Source organism: Salmo trutta, chromosome 34 (genome assembly GCF_901001165.1).
Source record: "Salmo trutta chromosome 34, fSalTru1.1, whole genome shotgun sequence".
NCBI lineage: Eukaryota > Metazoa > Chordata > Actinopteri > Salmoniformes > Salmonidae > Salmo > Salmo trutta.
Genome location: NC_042990.1, coordinates 8,740,403 through 8,767,045, shown reverse-complemented (window position 1 = coordinate 8,767,045; position 26,643 = coordinate 8,740,403). Strand labels below are relative to the sequence as shown.

The following is a 26,643-nucleotide window of genomic DNA, read 5'->3' as shown; positions in this document are numbered from 1 at the left end:
TCAGCTGTCTCCCCACCCACCACACACATCCTCCCTCACACACACACACCTCGTCGGCACACAAAGCATCCCTAAATACACACGTGAATTCTGCTGATCACATAAGAGCACGTCTGCAGATAGTATGGCGGTCTATAAAAACATACTTGATAAACAATCTGACTTGCCCGGACATGGGCTAAGACGCCACGTGTACGGAGAGAGACTGGTAATGCCACAGGCCATTTAAAACATCTCCCTATCCTCCTCCCCCTAACTCTCTCTCTCATCCCTTCCTCCCTCACTTCATGCCTCAATGAGATCAGTGTTCAATTGCTCAACAATACAATTTCGCTAATCTGACAAGACACCCCCACCTTTTTACACACACAAATCTCAAGCATTATGACATCATCTCTGTGGATTGGGCTTTTTTTTTTCTTTTCTAAACTGGGGTCTGGTGGGGGGATGGGATGGTGGGGCAGTCAGGCTAGTCTGCTTCAGGGCAGACAGGCATGTTTAGGCTTGAAATGACCTGGGCGGAATCCATTACAGCCCAGAGGAGAGAAGGCACATAGAGGGGGAGAGGGAAGGAAGGAGGGGTTGAGAGAGAGAGGGAGGAAAGGAGGGAGGATGGGGCAAGTGACCTCCCTGAGCGAACGAAAGAGGATCTTACGCAAAGGGAAGTCTTGCTCGTCCCTGTCTGCCCCTCTCTTTTTCTACCTCTCACTCACCCCCCTCTTTCTAGCGCTCTCTCTTTTACCCCCCCCCCCCAATGCCCAGCTTGTGACTACACTACACTCTCACTCATGCACATTCCATTAAGCTGTCTCCCTTCTCTTTTCTCCCATCTGTCTCTCTCTCCCTCCCTCAGCTACTCACAGCTCTTTCTCCCTCCATCTCCTCTGTCTGCTCATCTTCTGCCACACATCCATCCAGCTTTCTCTCATTAAGAGGGGGAAAGGAAGGGAGGGGGAGAGAGAGCGCAAAGAGAGAGAGTTGTAGTGGCCAGCCACAATATTAAGTGTCGATAAATCAAGTACAGAATAAGAGACAGGACAGGGAGGAAGAAAGAGAACGCTAACTCAAAGAGACACCAGCGGAGCCAATCAGAAACCACTGTCCAGTAAGTCTAGCAACACACCTCCAGTCAGATACAAATAAGGCTGATCTTACATTGTAACATATTTATAATTATCAATTGATATATGACATGACAATATAACCAATCATTAACACAATCTACGTAAAAATGTCCCCAGTTTAGGGAGCTACTGTAAACTAGTCAATAAACAGGAAGGCGGGTGATGCTAACTTACTTGCTTAGCAGTACTTCTAGTGCAGAGGATGTAACATAAAGCAAAGGAAAGAAAACATAGAATTCATAGTAATGGACACAGCCAGAATGAACTACCTGTTTTGTACAGTACTCATGAAATCTCATTTAACATTTCACAATGAATGGAAACCAATGGAAAGTAGTAATACAATGGAGAGGCCCTGTCGCTGTGTTCCTATTCAGCAAGACACAGCAAATTCCTATGGAATGTTCTACAGTAGATTCCTATTGAGGGGAGGGAGTAGGCTAATTATTGTTGGCTAAGCCTAGTATCTCTCCTAGAGAGTGAAGAGGACAGCTTGAAATTTAAAAAAAATAAAATAAAGGTATGGTGTGCGATTTGCTTTGGTATCAAATTTAGCCCGGCGTCCATCACGGTGGTGACAGGCCCTAACGAGTTCCAAGGGCTGGCGCCGGCGCGGTGGGGGGTCAGAAGTGGGGTTGATGGAACGTTATAACAACGTTTTAGACGGGAGTGACTCAGCATACAGCACCCGTTCTGCACATTAGGTCCACAAAGCACACACATCCCTGGATCAGTTGGCTGCAGCTAGCGACTGGAACGAGCTACAAAAAAAACCCCACTCAAACTGGACCGTTTTATCTCCACATCTCTTCATTAAAACACTCAATCATGGACACTCTTACTGACAGTTGTGGCTGCTTCGCGTGATGCATTGTTTTCTCTACCTTCTTGCCCTTTGTGCTGTGCCCAATAGTGTTTGTATCATGTTTTGTGCTGCTACCATGTTGTTGTCATGTTGTGTTGCTACCATGCAGTGTTTTCATGTGTTGCTGCCTTAAGTCTCTCTTTAGGTAGTGTTGCGGTGTCTTTCTTGTTTCTTGTCGTGATGTGTGTTTTGTCCTATATTTTTAATCCCAGCCCCCGTCCCCGCAGGAGGCCTTTTGGTAGGCCGTCATTGTAAATAAGAATTTGTTCTTAACTGACTTACCTAGTTAAATAAAAGGTTAAATATAAATAAATGGAGAAAAAATATACATGTCAAATAATACAATTATATTATAGAATGTTGTGTGTGCTAAATTTGCACGTACAAGACAAGCGCCACCACTACTATCCACTAGCTATCTTGAGCACATCGGACTGTTAGCTTAAGAGGCCCATCGGACAAACTCTTTGGCCATTATACCTATTCTGCCAATTTGCCTGGTTTACCACACGGAGCCCTGCTGATCCGTCCGCCGATGTAACAGCACAAGGGGGCCACAACAGACTTTCCTCCGTCGCATCGTCCCTCTAAGGCCCTGCTGCTAGCTTGTTAGCCCCGGCCTGCTAGCTGCCTGAAGCCACGCACTGGTCTCCTATGCTCACCCGGCTTCGCATGCCTCTACCTTACGTCAATATGCCTTGCCCATTGCTGTTTTGGTTAGTAACTACTGCTCTATTTCACTGTACAGCCTCTAGCACTGCTCAATACGCCTCAGTTAACAATTTAGTTCCACCTCCCACAAACACAGTGACACAACCTGGTTTAAATGCTATTTCTAGAGACAATATGCAGAGTTCTGTCCTACTATCCAGGTCTGTGCCCAAACAATTTGAGCTTATACTTTTAAAAATACACAGCTCCAGAAACAAGTCTCTTACCGTTGCCGCTTGCTATAGACCACCCTCTGCCCCCAGCTGTGCCCTGGACACCATATGTGAATTGATTGCCCCCCATCTGTCTTCAGAGCTCGTGCTGTTAGGTGACCTAAACTGGGACATGCTTAACATCCCGGCCATCCTACAATCTAAGCTTGATGCCCTCAATCTCACACAAATGATCAATGAACCTACCAGGTACAACACCAAATCCGTAAGTACGGGCACCCTAATAGATATCATCCTGACCAACCTGCCCTCCAAATACACCTCTGCTGTCTTCAACCAGGATCACTGCCTCATTGCCTGCATCCGTAATGGGTCCGCGGTCAAACAACCACCCCTCCTCACTGTCAAACGCTCCCTAAAACACTTCAGCGAGCAGGCCTTTCTAATGATCTGGTCCGGGTATCCTGGAAGGATATTGACCTCATTCCGTCAGTAGAGGATGCCTGGTTGTTCTTTAAAAGGGTTTTCCTCACCATCTAAAATAAGCATGGTCCATTCAAAAAATGTTGAACCAGGAACAGATATAGCCCTTGGTTCCCTCCAGACCTGACTGCCCTTGACCAGCACAAAAACATCCTGTGGCGTACTGCACTAGCATCGAACAGCCCCCGTGATATGCAACTTTTCAGGGAAGTTAGGAACCAATATACACATGCAGTTAGGAAAGCAAAAGCTAGCTTTTTCAAACAAAAATGTTCATCCTGTAGCACTAACTCCAAAAGGTTCTGGGACACTAAAGTCCATGGACAACAAGAGCACCTCCTCCCAGCTGCCCACTGCACTGAGGCTAGGAAACTCTGTCACCACCGATAAATCCATGATAATTGAGAATTTCAATAAGCATTTTTCTACGGCTGGCCATGCTTTCCACTTGGCTACCCCTACCCCGTCAACAGCCCTGCACCCCTTACTGCAACTTGCCCAAGCCTTCCCCCATTTATCCTTCATCCAAATCCAGATAGCTGATGGTCTGAAAGAGCTGCAAAATCTGGACCCCTACAAATCAGCAGGGCTAGACATTCTAAACCCTCTCTCTTCCTAAAACTATCTGCCGAAATTGTTGCAACCCCAAAAACTAGCTTGTTCAAACTCTGAGATCCCCAAAGATTGGAAAGCTGCCGCGGTCATCCCTCTCTTCAAAAGGGGGAGACACTCTAGACCCAAATTGCTACAGACCTATATCTATCCTACCCTACCTTTCTAAGGTCTTCGAAAGCCAAGTTAACAAACAGATCACCGACCATTTTGAATCCCACCGTACCTTCTCTGCATTGCAATCTGGTTTCAGAGCTGGTCATGGGTGCACCTCAGCCACGCTCAAGGTCCTAAACGACATCATAACCGCCATCGATAAGAGACATTACTGTGCAGCCGTATTCACTGACCTGGCCAAGGCCTTCGACTGTCAATCACCACATTCTTATTGGCAGACTCAACAGCCTTGGTTTCTTAAATGATTGCCTCGCCTGGTTCACCAAATACTTCTCTGATAGAGTTTAGTGTGTCAAATCGGAGGGCCTGTTATCTAGACCTCTGGCAGTCTCTGTGGGGGTGCCACAGGGTTCAATTCTCGGGCCGACTCTCTTCTCTATATACATCAATGATGTCGCTCTTGCTGCTGGTGATTCTCTGATCCATCTCTACGCAGACGACACCATTCTGTATACTTCTGACCCTTCTTTGGACACTGTGTTAACAACCCTCCAGACGAGCTTCAATGCCATAAAACTCTCCTTCCGTGGCCTCCAACTGCTCTTAAATGCAAGTAAAACTAAATGCATGCTCTTCAACCGATCACTGCCAGCACCTGCCCACCCGTCCAGCATCACTACTCTGGACAGTTCTGACTTAGAATATGTAGACAACTACAAATACTTAGGCGTCTGGTTAGACTGTAAACTCTCCTTCCAGACTCATATTAAGCATCTCCAATCCAAAATTAAACCTAGAATCGGCTTCCTATTTCGCAACAAAGCATCCTTCACTCATGCTGCCAAACATACCCTTGTGAAACTATCTCAGCTCACTGGTCACCATAGCAGCACCCACTCGTAGCACGCGCTCCAGCAGGCTTTATCTCTCTGGTCACCCCCAAAGCCAATTCCTCCTTTGGCCGCCTTTCCTTCCAGTTTTCTGCTGTCAATGACTGGAACGAACTGCAAAAATCACTGAAGCTGGAGACTCTTACCTCCCTCACTAGCTTTAAGCACCAGCTGTCAGAGCAGCTGACAGATCACTGCACCTGTACATAGCCCATCTGTAAACAGCCCATCCAACTACCTCATCCACATATTGTATTTATTTATTTTTGCTCCTTTGCACCCCAGTATCTCTATTTGCACATTCGTCTTCTGCACATCTACCATTCCAGTGTTTAATTGCTATATTGTAATTACTTCGCCACCATGGCCTATGTATTGCCTTACCTCCCTTATCTTACCTCATTTGCACTTACTGTATATAGACTTTTTTGTTTTCTTCTACTGTATTATTGACTGTATGTTTTGTTTATTCCATGTGTAACTCTGCTGTTGTATGTGTCGAACTGCTGTGCTTTATCTAGGCCAGGTCGCAGTTGTAAATGAGAACTTGTTCTCAACTAGACTACCTGGTTAAATAAAAGGTGAAATAAAAATCAGTAGCACTGTCAAAGTTGTAACGTTACAAAAAGACAGCAAACAAGCACCCACCAGCCACGAACGATGTGTTTACAATACAGCGTTGGTAATAAGGCATTATTTGTTCGCCCGAATGAGAAAACGTTTGTGTGAGCATTTGAAATAAGAGCAGGTTTAAACGGGCAGCATCAAAACAATTTGTAAATATCTTTGATCGATGTTATTAGCAACTTCTGGGGTAGCGAGCTAGCACCAATGCAACCAGCCTGAAAACAATGACCAGTAGAAACTGCTGTAATTTTAAATATTCTTAGCAATAATTTAGAAATCCTTGTGAGTAGGTATTAGCTAGGTAGCCACTTGTTTGCCTATTGAAATTGAACTAGTAGCCAGCTACTTAACCCTATTACCCAAAGCTAACGTTATTAGCAGCCAGCTAGCTTCATCTACTAGTAAGGCTCGGTTGTGTGTTGTGAAGCTAACCACAATAGGGGAATTTGCTTTTCGCCTTCAAAATAAAAGTCCCCCTTTAAAGTGACGCAGAAGGTAACAATTGGTGGAGTCATGCCATATTTAGACTAGATAATGTTAAACAAGGTTGGAATGTGGAACATTGAAATGGTTTATCAGTCTACTCGGTGACACGCACAGAACACAACTGTGAAGAGTTTCCGCAAATATTAGCGTTGTAGCTCTAATCGTGGGACTGTGACTGTGAAATCGCCACCCCAGTCAGCCTATTGTGTGTATTGACATTCATATTGCACTGTACAGCTTTACCTAAGGATTGGGGATCAATGAAATGGGGTAACAGTCTACTCAGTACCCAAGTACTTTATTCCCAAAGTCCTCAGTGTTATCAGACTCCAAAACATCCACGCAGTATTGTTTTTCCTCTGGAATAGTGTTCAATACACATAGTGGGTTGACTGGTACAATACATGTTGCTCAATTCACAGTTGTTTCAGAGTACCGCAATAAGAGATACGACACTAACGTTCTCTGGGTATCACTGAGTAGACTGATACCTATGGATTGTGGATCAATGACATGGGGTAAGGTTGTACAGTGAAATAAGTATGCCCCCAATGCAATTCTAAAGTCTAATACAGATTTTTGTCAAATTAACCAATTGTATTTTGTTGATTTTATATAACATTCCAATCTCGTTTTGCATGATCTATTGAATTATGGTATAATTATACAATTTGTATTCATTTCCGTCACTTTCAATGACATACGTTTATTTTGAAGGCTAACCACAACGTTCCACTATTGTGGCTAATCCTTATTGTGACTAGATTCACATAGATGGGTCCGACCACCATTAATCAAATAAAAACTGTCTTATAAAATAGGGGTATTTTGGATGTCACCTAGCTAGATAGTTAGCTAGCTAACTACTGCTACTGAACCAGATGTCGTTTTGCTGTGTTTTCGGGGAAGAACATTGTTTGCATCTATCAGGAAGCTAGCTTTGTTATGACCAGCACTGTCCAGAGCTTGGGGAAGGGCAGGTGCGCGAGACAACTTTACCAGGGTCATTGCATTCGTATCGATGAATTGTTGTGACATATGAAAGACGGAGTGATAGTGTAATCAATGTGTAATAACTACATAAAACATCTATATACGTTTTAAAGTATTACGTCACGTGCAGTCATATTATGTCCTGATTGGTCAACAAGCTTATATGACACGTCAAAATAGTGTTATTTTACGTGCATCTTTTTTGACACGCAAAGACCCAAACGGCGTTCCATAGAATAAATGCGTCAGAAGTAGTGCAGTGCTGCCGTGACTGAACTCTTCTCTCTACCTGGCTCTAGACCTCTGTCATACCCCCAAGCCATGATCAACTGGTTCATATCACTCCCTCCTTCCTCGCACGTAGGCTCACTCAAATACCGTAAGGTAACATCTATAACACACACCTCAGTCCCCATACACCCTCTTCTGATCTCCAGTGACTTGAATAAAGAGGAGAGCGGGAGGAGACGGGACCCCCCCCCCAAACGGTTCTATAAATACAGCTCGGAGCCAGCGGAACGACTCGAGTTAGGAGGGGTAACACACTCCATCACAACACAGCCCACAGTAGGAACGGAGTTCTGAAAGATGCGTCGCCCGACCAAAATCCTGTTTGATCAAGTGCTAATACGAGCATGACGGGAAGGAAAGTAGTGCGACAGCAAAGTTGAAGCTGGAGTTGATTTGTAGAAAGAGAGGATGCCACAGTACACACACGTCATGCTGTTGACATAGTCCCAGACAGAGAGAGAGAAGAACTCAACGCATCTGCGCTAGGAGATGAGGCTTAATACACAAAGTTCAACAACCAAGAAAGGTCAAGTACTTTCCTCTCAGAACTCTCCCAAGAAATGACTCTTATGTAACTAAAGACTTTCAAAAGGATCTGTGTTAGTCAATTGCTTATTTCAATAAGACACACTAATACTTTTACAGGTCAGAGTCAAGCACCAGCTGAGAGGTTCTAACAAAATGGCCGCCAGAGAGAGCCGTAACCGTGCAATAACAAAAACAATGTCAGTTAGAATTATATGCACAATATTTGCTGAATATAATTCAAACCAAAGAACTATAGCTTCACAATACCCATTGCTGGACTGGTTCTAATATCTAATAAGTCGTTAATGCAATATTTCCCAAATGGTGGCTTGTGGCTAGATAATACTGGCGTTGTGGCTAGAAACTTAGTTTCCCATTCTCTGAGGAATCACAAGAACATTTAGAAGGCTGTTCATCGACGCCGGCACCAAAAACACATGCCAAGCTCTCGCCTAGGAGGCTGTACTACCATAGCTGGCTCTACCCAACTTACAAATCTCTGAAGACATAATGCCCAAAGACATTACACAGTAGGGCAACCAAAACAGAAACTTATCAGAGAACAGCAGCACAAGACAATACAAAAATATATTACAATAGGGTAGCCATAGAAGAGAATTACTTCCAGGCCTGTGTAAAGAGTAAAAATGGCCGCCGGCCCTCCCATCACGGAATATTGAAGTACATTCTAGTCATTCCATTTCCATGACAGTAGTAGCACATTCACAACAATAAACATCAAACTCGTTTTTACCTTGAACTCGTGCAGCTGCTGCTTGATGGTCTCCACCTCTGTCCCCACCACGCCCTGCGCGTTCAGCCCCTCCTCTGCCCGTCTCAGCAGCCCTTGCAGCTCTGCCACCTTGGCGTAGAACTCTCCCACCTTCTCGGCAGCCACCTCGATCTGTCCCATTCTGGCCTGGCCCCTTTCGGACAGCTTCCCAGCCTGGCGGCTCAGGGCCTCCGTCTCTCTCCTCAGGGCGAGGAGATCGGGAGACGACCCCTCGCGCCGAAGCATGGCGGTGCAGTCGCCTCCGTGACCTTCGAGCTCCGACCTCAACGTGGCCAGGCGAGCTAGGAAGGCGTGGACAGCATCTGCCTGCGAGGCAAGCGAGTCGGCATCACGCCCCACAGGGCTCAGCGAGTCTAGCTCGTCGTCCAGGTCAGCCAGGTGGGAGAAGAGGTCGCGCACCGAGGACTGGACCTCGCCCACGCCCTGGAGACGGGTCTCCAGGGTGGAACAACACTTTTCAATCTTGAGGGGAGAGGGAAGGGAGAGAGAGAGAGCGAGGGGGGAAGGAAGGGAGATAGAGTTAATAATGTTAGCAAGTTGGAAGTGGCATGGTGCCTTGCTGATGTAACGATGTGATATAAATACAGGGACAAATACAATTAACTAGGCTACATGAGTCAGCATTTTATCTCTGTTTTGATGACTCACGTTTTTTCTCATTAGCAAGAGAGTTAAGAGAATTAACTAATCAATAATGGTCAAATGTAATATCTCCTTACCATGCATCTGATGAGATAGCGTATTGATTTGTAAGTGAACACAGTCTGTAAGTAACTATATATGGCACATTTGGTCACTTTACATATCAATATACAGTACAACGCTCTTGACTCGTTGGTTTACATTTCAATGTGGTGATTAGATGGTCCGAAGTGTTCGAGCTGTACAATGACCATATAAGATCACTGGAACTCCTCTGTCAGCTAAAAAAGACGTTCTGTTCTCTTTCAACTCACACACACACACACACACGCTAAAATTGGCTCCTCCTTTGTATCAGTCACAGGGTGAATAGATTGGCTTTCTTTCCTTGTCTCCTTCCCTCATTTGTCCACTAATGTAATTGTAAAGGATGTGTAAAATTGATAAGTCCAACAAAGCCGAACAAATGGTTTCAAAAGAGAAAAAGGTGTTGTGACACCTCTATTTTATTTGAGTGTTTTATATTTTTGAAAACTACACTTTTTTGGGACATTCTCCTATTGAACAGAATGCAGGCCTCCATCTTTCATCGGAGTGTCTATGAAATATTTATACTGTTTATACATGAAATACACTGTATACTAAATTCCTCACACATCTTCTCACCTTTTCGCTGACGTCTCCAAACTCTCTGTCCGTGTCTCGGGCCTGCTGCTCCAGCCTCTGTCCTCCCTCTCCGCCGCCACCTGCTGTGTGGGGTGCGTCCTGCACCAGCCCCTGGGCCAGATCCCTCAGGTAGGCCACCTGTGGCTGCAGCGAGTGCAGCGTCTCCTGCTGGCTCCTCAGCCGCTCCAGGCTCTTGTTGCTGCACGCCTGCGGGCCCAGCGCATCCTGCACCTCAATCTGATGCCGTGCTGCCTCCAGCCTCCTCTCTACCGCCTGCCGCCCGTCCTCAAACTCCTTAAGTCGACCCGCTAGCTCTTCCAGTTGGGAAACACGGTTTTGAAGGTTTTCTGCCAGCCCGTCGACTCTACGGTTGAGTTGGGCTTTTTCGTCGCGTACGTCTTCCTCTCCGACGCGGCAGTGTTCCAGGAGTTGGTCGGCTGCAATGTTTAAGGCCTCCAGGAGGGGGCGACGGCGCTCCAGATCCAACCCCAGCTGCCTGGCCTTCTGCAAAGCCTCATCCAGGGCCGCAGGGTCTAGGGAGAGCTGGATATCAGCCTCCCGCTCCTCGCACTCCGCCACCCAGGGCGTGAGCTCGGCGCGGTGCTGCTGATAACTCTCGGCCTTGGTCAGGGTGGATTTCAGCCGGTTCTGGCGTTCCGTGATGCACTGGTTGAGCTCATCCCAGTCCCGGCGGAGGTCGGTAAGCCGGGACAGTAAGGCTGATCGTTCTTCGCCGCCGGCGGGTAGCGAGGCGAGCAGGGAGGCCCCCTCGGCCTGGATGAGCTCGTAGGGGCCACGTTGGCTGGCCACCCCGCGATGAAGCTCGTCTTGCTGGGCAAGCAGGGTCCGGATAGCTTCGGACTGGCAGGGGAGGGAGTCGGCGGTAGAGTCTCTTTGACCACTCTGGTTGTCCAGCCAGCTCCGCAGCTCCTCGAACATCTGCTGGAACTGCTGGGTGCTGGAGAGAGCGGCTTGGAGCTGGGATAGACCGTCCGCTGAGGGAAAGAGAGACGACAGAGGATTTTAATGCTATTCATTTACAGATGTTTTGATGAAGAACATTCAACCTAAGCCTGAGAGAGGTTATAGCGCTGGATTGAAAACCTTGACAATTAGCCACAAGGAGACCAAAACCCACCCAAAAACATACCCTTCCCCTTCACATACAAATACTACTGAAGCCAACAGAAATTCATACAAACAGAATTAAGATGAACACCATAGACAAGACAGAAGACTCACCGGCCCTCTCCTCCAGACTCCTCAGCGGGCTGCTCACGCTCTCCAGCCTCTTCTTCAGCTCGTCTCTCAGGTAAGGTTCAACCACGATGGCACTCAGCTCGCCGCACAGCTTCTCTGCCTCGCCCAGCTCTTCTCTCCTCTGCTCCAGCTCAGAGCGGATCTCGCCCGTCTCCTGCAGACGCCGTTTCAGGGCCTCGGGCTGGGCACTGAGCGAGGCTTGGCTGTCCAGCCGCTCGCCTAGCGCCCCCACGTTGACCGAGAGGTTCTTCAGCAGGGCCTGGTATCGCTCGCTGGTGCCCTGGGCCTGGTCGATGTGCTCCGAGCGCCGGGACAGACGTTGAGTGAGGTCGTCCCACTGCTGCGAGATGGAGCCCAGCTCGGACCGGACCTCCGCTAGGTCCTTGGCATCCTGCGGGGAGGAGTCGCCACCAGACGGGGAAAGGATGCCCTCGGCCGCCTGGGTGAGTTGGTCGAACTGGGGCCGGCGGGTGTCAAACTCACGCAGCATGAACTGTGGAGGACGGAGGGAAGGGAAAGAAGGGGGGTCAGAACATCATCCATCAACGAGGAATCATTTCTACATTTTGGCTAGTACAATTGATCAGTAATTAATCAGAATGCGGTTGGTATTGGTTTATGCAGATTCAAGAACAGAACTGGCAAGATGTGAACAATCTATTGTGACATTCTTATTCATTATTTTGCATGTGTTCAACACAGTTAACATCCTCCATGTACCTGCACTTGTTGATTCTGGGTGTTCAACATGTTGGGGTCGATGCTCAGGGGTCCCAGCACACTCATCATCAGCTCCTTCTCTTTGAGCCACGGCCCCAACTGACTGGCTGCTGTGGCAAAGCTGCCCAGCCTATCAGCACAGGTCTCCAGTTCCACCTGCCTCTGTACTGCCGCCTCATTGGCCTTTTCCCAGCGTGAGTCTTAAGTAAATAGGAAGTGAACTTTGGAGTGAAAAACAATAGCAACTATTTCTTATATATATATATATTTTTTTTAAATGACAAACTAGTGGAGAACCATAAAAACAGTGAAACTGGTGGGTTCCATGAATGACATTCCCAAAGCTGAAAAATCACAATAGAAACAGTATGAAGGACATTTTCATCACAGTGGAGACCAATTATTTTGACTTGCTCATGCATGCACGCACACACACACACACACACACACCTCCTGTATATAGCTCCATCCTTGTGCATTTTACTCCGAGTTATCATTTCATTTGTATTATTATCATCTTTTAACTATGCATCGTTGTATTCGGCACGTGTCAAATAACATTTGATTTGACACACACGGCGCTTAGAAATAAGCAATTTTTCTCTTTCCTCATGACTCATGCACTGGGCATCCAACAGAGAGAGTGAGTCTTGGATCCACATGGCTTCGAATAAAGCCCTGTGTGAAATGTGTGGAGAAAGGAGCTCTGCCGTGTTCCTACCTTACATATCACAGGGCTATAATCAAGTCAGGGGGAAAATATCAAGTTTTTGAAGGTGTTGTTAATGACAGAGTCATCCCACTCATGTGCTGCCTAATATTGATCAAACACGTTCTTTACCTTTCGAGCTGTGAAAAGCTCTAACAACCCTTGAAGACGCAAATCATTAAAATCTCATATAACTACTATATTAGCCTGTCTTCCCATCTACAGCGTTTGTTTTCTTATCCTCTGAAATGCACCTCGCTTAGTCAAACCTCAAAATGGCTATTATTTGAGTCAGGGCCAAGTCCTATGTAGATGCCCATGCAAAGGACATAGGTCTACTGGTTCCTCATGTTAAAATGTGTCCCTTAGCCCATAACTATTCAAAATGGCTGACCCTATTCATCCATTTCAGCACCACTCACCGATCTCCTTCATTTGTTGTCTCCAGGTGTCTGCCTCTGGGGAGTCTGGGTTGTCTGCTATCAGCTTCTCCAGGGTGCTCTTCAGCTCCTTCACCTTCCCAGAATGCTCTGCCAGTTCAGACAATAAGGCCTAAAGTACAGAAGAAGAACAGCTATATCAGTATGTTGGCTACAAAAAGACAAGGATAAGCACATAGAAAGTAAGCAATAGAAAGTACCATATGTTTATGTCAGCTAGGGGGTGATCACACTTTGATTTTCCAATTCAGCATTAATGACCAACTAGCAGAGGCATAATACACCCCAATTTTGACAGTGGTCTGACCCGAGTCCAGACACTTACCTTGTTCTCCTGGGCCTGGGCGCGTACCACCTCCGGTTTGGAGGGGGAGGCGGCAGTCTGGCCCAGGTGCAGGCTGTTCTCCCGGTCTCCCAGCCAGCGGCTGAGCTCCTCGGTACTCTGCCTGGCCTTCTGCCTCAGCTCCAGAGAGGCCTCCTGGCGCCACTGTCGGTCCTTCAGTTCCTCTCCCAGCTCCTCGTAACGACCATTCACTTCCGCCACCGCAACCTGCAGCTCTGTCAGGTCTGAGAGAGAGAGAGAGAGAGAAAGAGAGAGAAGGATTTATCAATCATATTCAATCCAATTTGATTTGTATAGTGTTTTTCATTTCACAGACGTAAAAGCAGAGTTGACAGTGGCAAGAAAAACTCTTGAAAAGGCTTAAAATGAAGTTATTTGGTTAATACTATCCAGAGCAACAGAATATTAGTGACAACAAATGTTTTCAACAGTGTTAGACACGGCAGTAGCACATACAAGAAGCTTACAGACAGAAGACAGACACACAGACAGAAAACAGATATATAATGAGCATTTTCTGGGGGAGCGAGCAAGTGGGAAAGCAGATTGTAAATCAGGCTGTGACGTCCACAAGTAGTAAGCGCTGGAGAGCATCTCGTATGAGGAAGGAGGCCAGAGACGATTGGTTTAGGATAAGGGAGTGAGGGTGAGCTCACCTTTGCATGTGTGAATGCCATTGACACTGCCGGGGCTTCCTGCACCATTGACCTGGGGAACACCTGGGAGAAGGACACACTGCACTCAGACAACTACACACACATTGCAACGGACACCAACACACTTGGTCGGACACCAACACACGGACAGTACAATAGAAAACACTGCTAAGCATATAAACACGCTCGGTCTCTGGCTTTTACACGCCCAGTCACACACACGGTTTAGCAGGGACACCGCTACATCTAGAACGCGTGTTCACGTTACACACACTGATAGCATCGACCTCAACACACACACACACACACACACACACACACAACAGACTCACAAACAGAGCATGGATGAACTTGGACATACAGGTAGCTGGGGACACACATAGACAGTTGTTTCCCCATTCCCCTTACCTGTCTTGGTCTGGGGGGCTGTGATGTTTATGATAAGGGTCTCCAGTTCTGATCCAGTCTTGTTCAGCTCCAGAACCCGAACCCCTTGGGCCTCCCAGTCACTCAGTAAGTCCTTAGTAAAGAAATGTTTGAAAGTTATTAATGGCCTTACATAATTCCTCAATGAATAATCACATGGAAATATCAGTCTGAATCACTGTCATGCTTTGGAACGTGTTCATCAATACACTTTGAAATCTAGCAATACCTTAGAACGAGTAAATTATGTTTCAGTGATTGATTATACTGTTTGTTGCAGGAGTGTGATTAAACCATGTAGATATTAAAAAAAGACACACACACCTTGAGCTGCTGCACTCTCCTCTGCAGGGCCTCTGTGTTGACGTTGGGCTCTTTGAGAGGCAGCTGCTCCTGTGTTGCCTGGAGCCACCTGAGGAGGGAGCCAGAGAGAGACCGGAACTGGCCCGACTGCTGCTCACAACTCTGGATGGCATTGTACCTGGAGCGGGAAGGAGACAGAGGGAAGAGGGAAGGAGACAGAGGGGAGAGGGAAGGAGACAGAGGGGAGAGGGGAGAAAGAGAGAGAGAGAGAGAGAGAGAAGATTGAACAAAAAAAGAGAAAAATAGAGAGATGTAGGGATAGAAATTGAGACAGTGGGAGAAAAAGAGAAACAGGAATGAAGAGAGGAGAACAAAAGTAGGAAAATTAGTAAAAGAAAGAGGGAGAGGGAAAGAGATTATTTTATTTCATTCCCAATATCCTTTACATATAAAACACACAGCTGCTACATTAACCATCACATGCTTCATGTCACAAAAAGAGAGAGGGATGCAGTTAAGGACAAACCATTATCTCGTCCATATTCACCCAAGTCTATAGTCTCCTCAGCCTTGACCCTTGCCTTGTACTTGGTCTGCCCCATGGCAGCTGCTTTGAAAACTGACTGCAGTGCACACAGACGAAACAACCACTTTATAACCGTCTGGGTCATTGAAAGTGTGTCATTTACCTCCTGGTCAGTCTGCGTAAGCGAGAGCCCCTTTTGTATGACCGATAAATGGACACTGAACTGTGCCCACTATAACCCAAGGCTTATTTTTAGTAACCGCCGACCACATTCACTCCTGTGCCATCAGCTAACAGTGTCCACCCACACACCACTGTTGGCAACACACAGCTTTCAAAGGGGTCAGGGCTACTGTTAAGACAGTACAGGCCTAATCCCTCACTACATGTATAAGCCGCAATGGGAGCTTTTGCGATCTTTTGCTAGACGAACAGACAGTCCAATGGTATTCATAAGAGGCCTGACATAGAAATAGAAACACTAGACGGGACATTGCCAGTCATTCTATTTCTATGAGGCCAGACTTCCTTGCGGCAGGCTAACTCACCAGCCGCCAGTAGCGCTGGTACAAAACAGGGCGACATGGCAACTGGTGCTGCCATACAGGAAGGACAAAGGATCCAGCCTATCAACTAATTAGGAGTGAATTCAAAGTTATCCACCCAGCCAATCACAGTGGGGGGGTTGTGTTTCTGCTTGTCCACTCAGATTAAGATATGTGAAAATCTCGGCTTGTCCTGCTTTGTGTATGAATTTGTAAGGCATTAGTGTGAAGAGAAAAGCCATGAGTGTCATATTTCAGACTGTAATGGTGGCAGTAATGTGATAGTGTATCAAATGAACAAAGAATATATATATATAAAGCCCTTTTACAAAGTGCTTTACAGATACGCAGCCTAAATCCCCAAGGTGCAAGCAAAGCAGAGGCAGAAGTCTTTGTGTTTTATCTTGCCATCTCCCTCTAGTGGGATTGGTGCTGCACTACAAGCCTAGGTGCACCTAGAGACCTCCCTTCGATGTTGTATTCATCTCGGCATTGTGTATTATTCTAAGGCAGTGCCTACCCATTGTGCACAGGGTCAATATTATCATTTTTTTATTGGTTACGGTTCCTTGCATTTTTTTGCAGGGCTGTTCTACAGTGAACTGCAAAGCCTTGCATTGATTTTGGAATGGTTTGTTATTCTAAGGCAGTGCTTACCTTTCATTGATGTTGGATTCCAGTCGGGCGAACTCATCGGACACCTCTCTGACATTGTCCAGTAGGGTCTGTGTGCTGGTCAGGGCCTTGGCTTGGCTCAGGTCTGTCCCCAGCTGGCAGAAGGACTTCAGGTGACCTGCCTCCTGCTCCTGCTCCGCTCTCACCTCCTGTAGTAGTAAGGCAGATAAAGATATGCTATCCGAAGGTAGCAAATCCTCCCTGAAATCTCTTACAGCATAGTCCCTTGTGCCTTCTTCCACTTCTCTGTTCAAACAGATATCTATGTCTCTGTAACATTTTTATCATCCTCTCACCTCTATGGTCTGCGACACTGATTTCTATGGTTCTCCAAGACTATCCTCCTCTCACCTTACATTAATATCTATGGTCTAACTGATGTCTATAGTTCTGGAATTCTGCTATCTACAGTGGGTATCATAAGTCTTTTTATTGTGTTACAAAGTGGGATACATTTTTTTAAAACATTTTTTGTCAATGATCTACACAAAATACTCTGTAGTGGAAGAAAAAAATTCTAACATTTTATAAAGATGAAAAAAAAAAAAAACACTGATATACCTTGATTAGACAAGTATTCACCCCCCTGAGTAAATACATGTTAGAAACACTATTGGCAGCAATTACAGGTGTGTCTCTTGGGAAAGTCTCTAAGAGCATTGCATATTTGCCCATTATTCTTTTCTAAATTCTTCAAGCTAAATTCTTCAAGCTAAATTCTTCAAGCTCTATCAAGGTGTTGGGGATCATGACTAGACAGCAATTTTAAAAGTCTTGCCATAGATGTTCAAGCAGATTTAAATCAAAACTGTAACTTGGCCACTCAGGTACATTCACTGACTTCTTGCTAAGCAACTCGAGTGTAGATTTGGCCTTGTGTTGTAGGTTATTGTCCCGCTGAAAGGTGAATTCCTCTCCCAGTGTCTGGTGGAAAGCCGGTTTTCCTCTAGGATTTTGCATGTGCTTCGCTCCGTACCATTTTTTTTTTTTTATCCTGAAAAACTCTCTAGTCTTTGCCGAAGTCAAGCATACCCATACCATGATGAAGACACCACCATGCTTGAAAAAAAGGAAGAAGCTACTCAGTGATGTGTTGTGTTGTATTTTCCCTAAACATAAGGCTTTGTATGTATTCCAAAAAGTGTATTCCTTTGCCATGTTTTTTTTGCAGTATTACCTAGTGCCTTGTTGCATATAGGATGCATGTTTTGGAATTTTTGTATTCTGTAGATTTTTTCTTCTTCTACTTTGACATTAAGGAGAAGTTTGTGTAAATCAATGACCAACATTTTTTAAAATCACAATTAAACAATTTAAATCCCACTTTGTAACGCAACAAAATGTGAAAATACTATTTTCTCTACTTTCAGTTATTTTACATATTTTTGTGCATCAATAACTATAATTTCCATGTTAACAAATTGTAAATGAATCTTTAATGCGGCTCCAAGCTCCAATACCAATTTATTTTCAACTGTATAGATAGACCAATCTTTTTTTAAGTTAATTATTTTTTTAACTACCTTGACATAGAAAGTCTTATTTTCTACAGCGCAAGGGATAAAAAGAACAATGTACTGCCTATGCATCATTATATAATAATGTTCAATATCTGTGTTTGGCTAATGTACTACATATTTTACTTTCTGGAACACTAATATCTATCATCCCACCCCTCACCTCTATGGTTCTGGAACACTGATATCTATCATCCCACCCCTCACCTCTATGGTTCTGGAACACTGATATCTATCATCCAGCCCCTCACCTCTATGGTTCTGGAACACTGATATCTATCATCCCACCCCTCACCTCTATGGTTCTGGAACACTGATATCTATCATCCAGCCCCTCACCTCTATGGTTCTGGAACACTGATATCTATCATCCAGCCCCTCACCTCTATGGTTCTGGAACACTGATATCTATCATCCAGCCCCTCACCTCTATGGTTCTGGAACACTGATATCTATCATCCTGCCCCTCACCTCTATGGTTCTGGAACAATGATATCTATCATCCTGCCCCTCACCTCTATGGTTCTGGAACACTAATATCTATCATTCAGCCCCTCACCTCTATGGTTCTGGAACACTGATATCTATCATCCAGCCCCTCACCTCTATGGTTCTGGAACACTGATATCTATCATCCAGCCCCTCACCTCTATGGTTCTGGAACACTGATATCTATCATCCAACCCCTCACCTCTATGGTTCTGGAACACTGATATCTATCATCCAGCCCCTCACCTCTATGGTTCTGGAACACTGATATCTATCATCCAGCCCCTCACCTCTATGGTTCTGGAACACTGATATCTATCATCCAGCCCCTCACCTCTATGGTTCTGGAACACTGATATCTATCATCCAGCCCCTCACCTCTATGGTTCTGGAACACTGATATCTATCATCCTGCCCCTCACCTCTATGGTTCTGGAACACTGATATCTATCATCCCACCCCTCACCTCTATGGTTCTGGAACACTGATATCTATCATCCAGCCCCTCACCTCTATGGTCTGTCTGTAGTCTTCCACACTGCGGTCAGGCTGTCCCGCGGGGCTCAGAGCTCTCAGGCAGGTCTGAGTGAAACCCTGCAGGTCCGTACTCAGTCTCTCATAGTTCTCCAGCTTGGGCAGGAGTCCCCGGAGCTCAGCCTCCCTCTCGGCCTGCTTGGCCTGTGCCGCGGCGTAGCTCTGGGTCAGGCTCTCTAGTGACCCCTGGAGCCCGGAGGCCGTGGAGGCGTCAGAGCTCTGGAGCAGTTTGGAGACAGAGTCGCAGGTGGCCTCCACACTGCCCTGTCTGGATAACAGCTCCTGGCGTAGTTTCTGGAACAGAGAGGAAGTGGGTTAAAATAAGCTCATGTAACACAACTGCAAAGTGGACAGTGGAGGTGTGTATTAGATGTGAAGGGGAAAAAAAGTGTTCAAAGGAGATCAATGTAGAAAAAAACAGTATCATAGCTGCAGACTGTTCCATAGTAGACTCCCTGTATTTGTACTATGGTACCTGATTCTGTGTGAGGGCGTCCTGGACAGCCTGGGCGGTGGGTTGGATGGGCCCGGGGGTCAGCAGCAGGCCGTCCAGCCAGGCTAGCAGGCCCTTCAGCCCCTCCTGGACACTGACCGACTGGGCTACGGACGTCTGGAGCTGCTCAGCCCGCTCCGACATGGACTCAGACAGAGAGCTGAACCTCTTCTCCAGACCATCTGGCTCAGAGATAGGAAGGGGGAGAGGAGAGAGTGTCGGTGTGGTTACTTTTCCCCATTAAGATATAGAATCATTTTTTTAGGTGGATGGATATAAAGACGTCAACAGAGATGGGGGTATTAAGGATAGTAAGTGGTCATTACTGGAGCGCCACTGTGATCTCTGAGGATATGGAGGAATGGAGGAACAAGATATTCATTGATATGGGGGAGTGTATGAGGTATATAATAATATAGAAGGTTATGAACGGTAAAACAATAGACATTGTTGTGAGCTAGCATACCTGCAGTGCTGGTGATCTCAGCAGCTCTGAGAGTGGGGGACTCCTGTGTGTTGGCCAGCTCTCTGCCTGACCTCCTCACCTTCTCCAACTGGACTGACCGCTCCGCCAGCTCATCCTGCAACAGCTGACCAGAACACAGGGAGAGGGGGGGAGAACAAGAAAAGGGGGGAAAAGGAGGAGAAATGTTGAGGCGCGGGGAATAGAAAACAACAGATTGTTCCATCCCCTCTACACAAATAGCGAGATGCCGACAACATCTCCGCTTTCAGTCACATGTATATATATTAAATAATTCAGCATATTTGCATACCCCATCGACCGGCGGTATTTCTATGCTCTCACCTGTACGGCCCGCAGTGTGTTCTGTAGCGTCTGTGTGTCCGTCTCTCCGCTGGGTCCGGCTATACTCTGGTTCTGTTCCTGGGCGCTGAGCCAGGTGTGGAGCGACACAGCCTCGTCCTGGTACTGCTGGTAGCGCTCCAACAGACCCGACAGACGCCCGCCCAGATCTGACGACTGGAGAGGGAAGACAGGGGGGAGAGTGTGTAGGCATAGATCGATGAAGATGAACAGGTCACCATCTCTATGAAAGTAGACCAACGTCCAATATCGCCACAGCCCACTTGCGGTTATCGATTGATTGTTAGCTATATAAAAAAATAATGTCAAATAATGAACAAGGCTTCTATTTCATAGGGACCTTAACAGACTAAAGCACGTCTTTCAACACAATCCCTGCCCTTTTGGATATACCTCTACTGTGCATTGGTACACAAAGCGCAGTAGTAATGAAGAATACAATACCCCTACTCTATATGAGACCCACCTTGGTGTGCAGCGCGATGTAGCGGTGGTTGGCGTCCTGTAGCTTGTCAGTGACCAGCTGCTTGGTCTCCTCCAGGGCTGGGTCAGACCCTCCTACCTTCTCCAGAGCCCCCTGGACAGAGTCCAGCACCTTCTGACCAGAGATGGACACAAAACGCAGGTCTGCCTTGTGGCAGATCACATCTTCCGCCAGCTGGAAGACAACAGGTTCCAGGTCAGTTTGATACAGTCAAGAATGTGGTCAGTTACAAAGTTTGAAACAGTAGACTTAGCATCTTGAGTATCATGACTGTGTGTCTACAGCTGACAGTAGGAGTGAATATTCCTACCAACTGCCAATATAAACCCTGAACTATTGTTACAGTAAGCCTATATCCTTGCATCTCTCTATGGCTATGCTATGTAGCGTTTCTCTAACCCACACCAGTATAGGAAAAGCCAAAAAACAACATATACCTTCTTGTGCTCTTCCAGTCTCCCCTTCAGACCCTGTGCGTCCGTCTCTCCTTCCCCCAGGGAACACAGCTCCCCCTCACTCTGTTCCAGCCAGGTCCCCAGGCCTCCGTGCTCCTGGAGGAACTTGGCCAGCTCGTCCTTAAGGGCCTCCGAGCGCCTCAGCCTCTCCTGGCAGGACCGCAGCTTCTCCTGGTGTTGGGTCTGGAGCTGGTCTAGCTGGTCCCGCAGACGGCGTTTCTCCTCGGCTGGCACGGCCGAGTCCGGCTGGTCCAGGAGGGAGCGAGCGTTCTGGGACACCTGCATCAGTTGGGCCTGCTGTGCCTGGAGCTGCTGGAGCTCCGCCTGTAGAGGGGTCAAAGGTTGTATATGGTCACAGTGAGCATTAGTGAGGGTTCATCTCAATAGATTTAACAGGCTTTCTACAGACAGTGGCAAGTCAAATTCAAGGACTTTCAAGTACTTTTCTAGTACTTTTTTCTAAATAATGTTTATTTCCAAGGACCATCAAATTTGTAATAGTTAGTACTATGCAATTGTTTCTAGTCGCCACAACCTCATGAGAATTTTTGTATTTTTTATTTATCACTATTTTACAAGTTCTACTCAATACTTTGTTTCATTACTTATGTACTACATAAAGCCATGTTCGCAATGCCAAAGTGACGCATTTTCTGCACCTTACATGGTGTGGGTTGGTTGGGTCCAGTGATGTAGTGGTAAAAAAACGTGGATAAACTATAGTAAACAAAAATCTAAAAACGCAACATGTAAAGTGTTGGTCCCATGTTTCATGAGCAGAAATAAAATATCCCAGAAATGTTCCATGTGCATACGTGCTCCCTCAGGTATATTTCACTGGTCATCCCCAAAGCCAACACCTCCTTTGGCCACCTTTCCTTCCAGTTCTCTGCTGCCAATGATGGGAACGAACTGCAAAAATCACTGAAGCTGGAGACATATCTCCCTCTCTAACTTTAAGCATCAGCTGTCAGAGCAGCTTACCGATCATTGTACCTGTACACAGCCAATCTGTAAATAGCCCACCCAACTACCTCTTCCCCATATTATTACTTAACCTCTTGCTCTTTTGCACCCCAGTATCTTTACTTGCACATCATCATCTGCACATCTATCACTCCAGTGTTAATGCTAAATTGTAATTATTTCACATCTGTGGCCTATTTATTGCCTTACCTCCCTACTCTTCTACATTTTATTGTGTTATTGACTGTACGTTTGTTTATGTGTAACTCTGTTGTTGTTTTTGTCACACTGCTTTGCTTTATCTTGGCCAGGTCGCAGTTGTAAATGAGAACTTGTTCTCAACTGGCCTACCTGGTTAAATAAAGGTGAAATAAAAAAATTAAAAAGGCAGGTTTGAATCTACGTTTGCCCAGCATTTTAACTATCGATGTGACGTTTGGCGGTGCAAAATCAGTTCTGTACCTGCCTGGCTGAGTGGCAGTGTGGGTGGAATGAGCGCGCTCGCCTGGCAACCACAGCACAAAATATATGAGGAAATTCATTTGCCAATACTTTTTTCTAATATTTGTCAAATAAATTTGATCAATATCTGTTCTCCTCTTGTTTAACTTAAAGTACTTTTCAAGTACCAATCTGAGAAAATGTCTGATTTTCAAGGTATTCCAGTACTTGAATTTCAGAGTACCAAATTCAGGTACTCTAAACACCTGAAGCACCTTGTGCGGACCCTGTCTTAACTGGAAAGGAGATTAGGAGAGGAAGCTACCTTACGTTTATTGGGACGCACGCTGACTACCATTCAATAACCTGTGCCAAGCACCTAAAAAAGCACTTTTAGAAGCCTTTTCTGCAGTATTATGTTTAATTCTAAAACATTTAATTGTATACCACAACAAGAACAAAATGACTTTGGTAAATAAACAAGGAGCGGGGAGAATGTCTGACCTGGAGCATGTCGCTGTGTGATTGTAGACCTCCCTCTGGCGATGTGGAGGAGGACAAGGAGAGGTGGTCAGTAACGGTCATCCCAGGCTGATTGAGGGAGGAGAGCTCCTCTAGCAGCGAGTCCATCTGGCCCCGTGTCTCCTGCAGCTCCTCTACTGCCTTCGCCTATAGGGGAAGGAAAACACAGGGGAAATATTACAACATGACCAAACAGCACAGATCAGGGTGAGTGGATATTTCTACCAATTAAAATTCAGTCAGGGAATGAAAGGCCCTTCACCATAACTGACACAGAAACACAAAAGGCAAGAGCTTTTTCCTCTGGGTTAATTGCCATACTGTAGCTATTTCCATAGTATTTTTTCAGTAATCAAAACAGTATCCATAAAGATACAAATTAAACAAATAGTCGAAAGCCTTACCCTCTGTGTGTTCTGTTGGACGGTGGTGCTGATGGCCGTGTCCAGCTGGACCAGGGAGGACTGGGCAGTGTCGGTCAGTGCACTGTACTGCTCCTTCATACGGGACAGTGCCCCCTGGAGGTTGGCCCTCTCCTCTGGACTCAGGCTGTCACCGTGCTCCGCCAGGAACTCCTCCACCGAGCGGATGGTCTCCGCCACGCCATCGCCTCTGGTCAGCAGGTCCTTCTGTACTTCCTGGGGGAGGGAGAGAGAGAGAGAGAGCGATGGAGAGGGTCAGATATAGAGGGGTTACAGGTAGTGTAGCATATTTCTCTGGAGAAGAGTATACAAAATTGCATGTGTAGAGAAAGGAGAATACGTTAAGACGCTCCGACAGTTTTAATGTCGTCTAGTTCCTATAACTGTGGATCCTCAGAGACCTAGCATGGTTGAAACCTGGCTACATTAGAGGTCCGGGAGCAACTAAACAACATGTGGGTAACCTCCTTACTTGAGACATGGAGGTGAAAATCGGAGTTTCTCACCTTTAACTCTCTCTGTTTCTGCTGCAGCACATTCACATCACCTGACTCTGCTCCCGCTTGATTGGCCAGCATGCTGGCCGCTCCAGCCAACCACATCGTAAGGCCTTCCAATTTTTGTGAGCATTCTGCCTTCTGCTGCTGCACCACCTGAGAGCCACATATGAAGGTCAAAAGAGAGATAGATAGAGGGAAAAGGAGAAATGCAAGCAAAAAGAAAGCGTGAGAAAAGTAATATTGCCCGTTTTGCTAATAAAACAGTGGTCAGTCCATAACAATGAATCAGACCCCTATTGCCGTTTTCCACTCAGCTAAGCAGAAGCACACGAAAACCAGATATTTTTACACTTCTCTTCACCACCCATTCACACTCCCGTTAAGTGCACCACTTCCTTGTTTCTAAACCCTTTAAATGTCATCTGTGGACACTTTGCCAGACTTTGAGCAGGATGTGTCCAGATTCACACAGACAGACAGAGTCAGATATAGCAACAGCAGCATCATCAACAGGTCAGTCAAGCCAAAACAACAATACACAAAGACAATCAAACAAAATGGTGTCCTCATATGCTATTTGTTCCTTTCTCCCCGTATCGTACAACAGGGGAGAGGGGAAAAAAAGGAAAGCGTTCAAGCCACAGCAAGGCTTCTCTGACTGAAATCTCTCTAGGCTTTTCCGTGGAGGCACAAGCGTATTTCCTTCTGTGGCAATCTGGAAGAGCAAGGCAGACATGTTAATTCACACAGGTGTTATACAGGGACACATGCAGAGGACAAAACACGTTTGGCATAGAAGCCTGTGGTGCGAGTCGTAACATCAGTCACTGTACTACGTTTTAACTTCCACAGCAGCAGCAGCGGTTGTTTGCCAATCTGATGTAAATGATAAACCTCATTTAGGCGTATGGGTGGTTGTGATAGTGCGTTTGCAAATATGGTAAATAAGACAATTATTTTTGAAGTTAGTACAGAATATTTGCCTTGATGGATATTGTTAATAATATGTATTTTGGGTTTGCCAGTTACAAAATATGTGATAAAAAGGGAGAATTTAAACAGTGATAGAAAGCATGACCACAAAAGTTATATGGTAAAGTATGCTATTACTGATGATTGAATGTATTGAAAATGTATTTGTGAGTATTTTTAAACGTGCATTCCACCACTCCAATGGGACTGTGCAACATAGCCAGTGGTTTGCAAACCTCTCTCTCCCTTGCACTCTCTCTCTCCCTTTCTCTCTCCTTCTCCTCTTCTTCTTTTTCTTCACGTCTGCGCTGCCTCTCCTCCTCCCTCTCTCTCTGGGCAGCGAGGGCGTCAGTCTTGGCGTGGGCTTGGCCAGAGGCTCGGTGGAAGCCCCTCTGGAGCTGTTGTAGCTGCCCCAGGAGGTGCCTGCTCTGTTCGGGAGCCAGGTCCTGAGCCCGCTCCGAGATGAACACCTGGATGTCAAAGGCCACCGTGTTGACGTCATTGGAGCGGGCCGAGAGCGACGACTGCAACTCCTGAGGGAGAAAGAAGAAAGTAGAGAATGAACTGAGGAATAGCTGGACATGAAGCAAAGTGTTGGCTGAATCCGAACAAAGGTCAGTAATTGGACACTTGAAAGTGCACAAGAAGAGTGTACAATATAAAACTTGAAGTATGGGGTGAGTGTGCTAACCTTGCACAGCTGGAGCTGTTGTGTGAGCTGAGCAGGAGTCTCGCCCTGGGTTTGTCCATCCATTCCTGTAATTTGTGCCTCAGTCTCCTTCAGCCAGGAAAGAAGATCCTCCACTCGCCCTCCAAGTGACTTCTGTTCTCCAGTCAATGCCTCCTGAGAGAGAGAGAGAAACAAACAGCACTGATTAGCAAAGGGTGACAATAATGGATTAAACACCAAAAACACACAGATTTCATATATCAATCTACTATACCGGGGGTATTCAACTCTTACCCTAAGAGGTCCGGAACCTGCTGGTGTTCTGTTCTACCTGATAATTAATTTCACACACCTGGTGTCCCAGGTCTAAATAAATCCTTGATTAGAAGGGAACAATGTAAAAATGTAGTGGAACTGGCTTTGAGGTCCAGAGTTGAGTTTGAGGGCACTATACTCTTCTATGAACCATTACCGTATATGCGTCTCTGTGTGAGCGCAGCCCCTGCAGGATGTTTTCAGAGACCCCTCTTGCAGCCTTGTAACCTCGAGCTAAGCTTCGGCCATCCTTCTCCAAGGCCAATAGTAGCTGAGGTGGGACTTCCTGTGGGCGGGGCTCCAGCAACTGCTCAGCAGCATCCACTGCCTTGTTGACCTGGGGTTCTAAATCCCGAAGTTCTAGATCCAAGGTCTGAGATAATAGAACGCTTAGTCAAATTTGAAACCTAAGATTTCAATTGTGGTAACATCC

The 26,643-nt window shown here is 46.1% G+C and overlaps 1 protein-coding gene across 28 annotated transcripts in view; it reads right to left on the bottom strand.

Moving 5' to 3' along the window:
* Nucleotides 1-26,643, bottom strand: part of LOC115173472 (microtubule-actin cross-linking factor 1) — a 259,398-nt gene that overhangs the window by 60,345 nt on the left and 172,410 nt on the right. For 26 of the 28 annotated variants that reach the window (XM_029731573.1, XM_029731575.1, XM_029731576.1 and 23 more), the window contains 22 exons: nt 26,368-26,583; nt 25,917-26,069; nt 25,462-25,758; nt 24,260-24,406; nt 23,736-23,969; nt 23,314-23,478; nt 21,385-21,726; nt 20,930-21,121; nt 20,446-20,619; nt 20,104-20,227; nt 19,620-19,819; nt 19,121-19,438; nt 16,587-16,753; nt 14,880-15,036; nt 14,538-14,649; nt 14,130-14,192; nt 13,456-13,697; nt 13,113-13,242; nt 11,982-12,181; nt 11,244-11,754; nt 10,002-10,996; nt 8,655-9,155 (listed from right to left, as the gene is read on the bottom strand). In XM_029731573.1, coding sequence (XP_029587433.1) covers nt 8,655-9,155; nt 10,002-10,996; nt 11,244-11,754; nt 11,982-12,181; nt 13,113-13,242; nt 13,456-13,697; nt 14,130-14,192; nt 14,538-14,649; nt 14,880-15,036; nt 16,587-16,753; nt 19,121-19,438; nt 19,620-19,819; nt 20,104-20,227; nt 20,446-20,619; nt 20,930-21,121; nt 21,385-21,726; nt 23,314-23,478; nt 23,736-23,969; nt 24,260-24,406; nt 25,462-25,758; nt 25,917-26,069; nt 26,368-26,583 — 5,640 coding nt within the window. The remainder of the gene's footprint in view (nt 1-8,654; nt 9,156-10,001; nt 10,997-11,243; nt 11,755-11,981; nt 12,182-13,112; nt 13,243-13,455; nt 13,698-14,129; nt 14,193-14,537; nt 14,650-14,879; nt 15,037-16,586; nt 16,754-19,120; nt 19,439-19,619; nt 19,820-20,103; nt 20,228-20,445; nt 20,620-20,929; nt 21,122-21,384; nt 21,727-23,313; nt 23,479-23,735; nt 23,970-24,259; nt 24,407-25,461; nt 25,759-25,916; nt 26,070-26,367; nt 26,584-26,643) is intronic. The other 2 variants (XM_029731554.1, XM_029731563.1) reach the window with 2 other exon arrangements.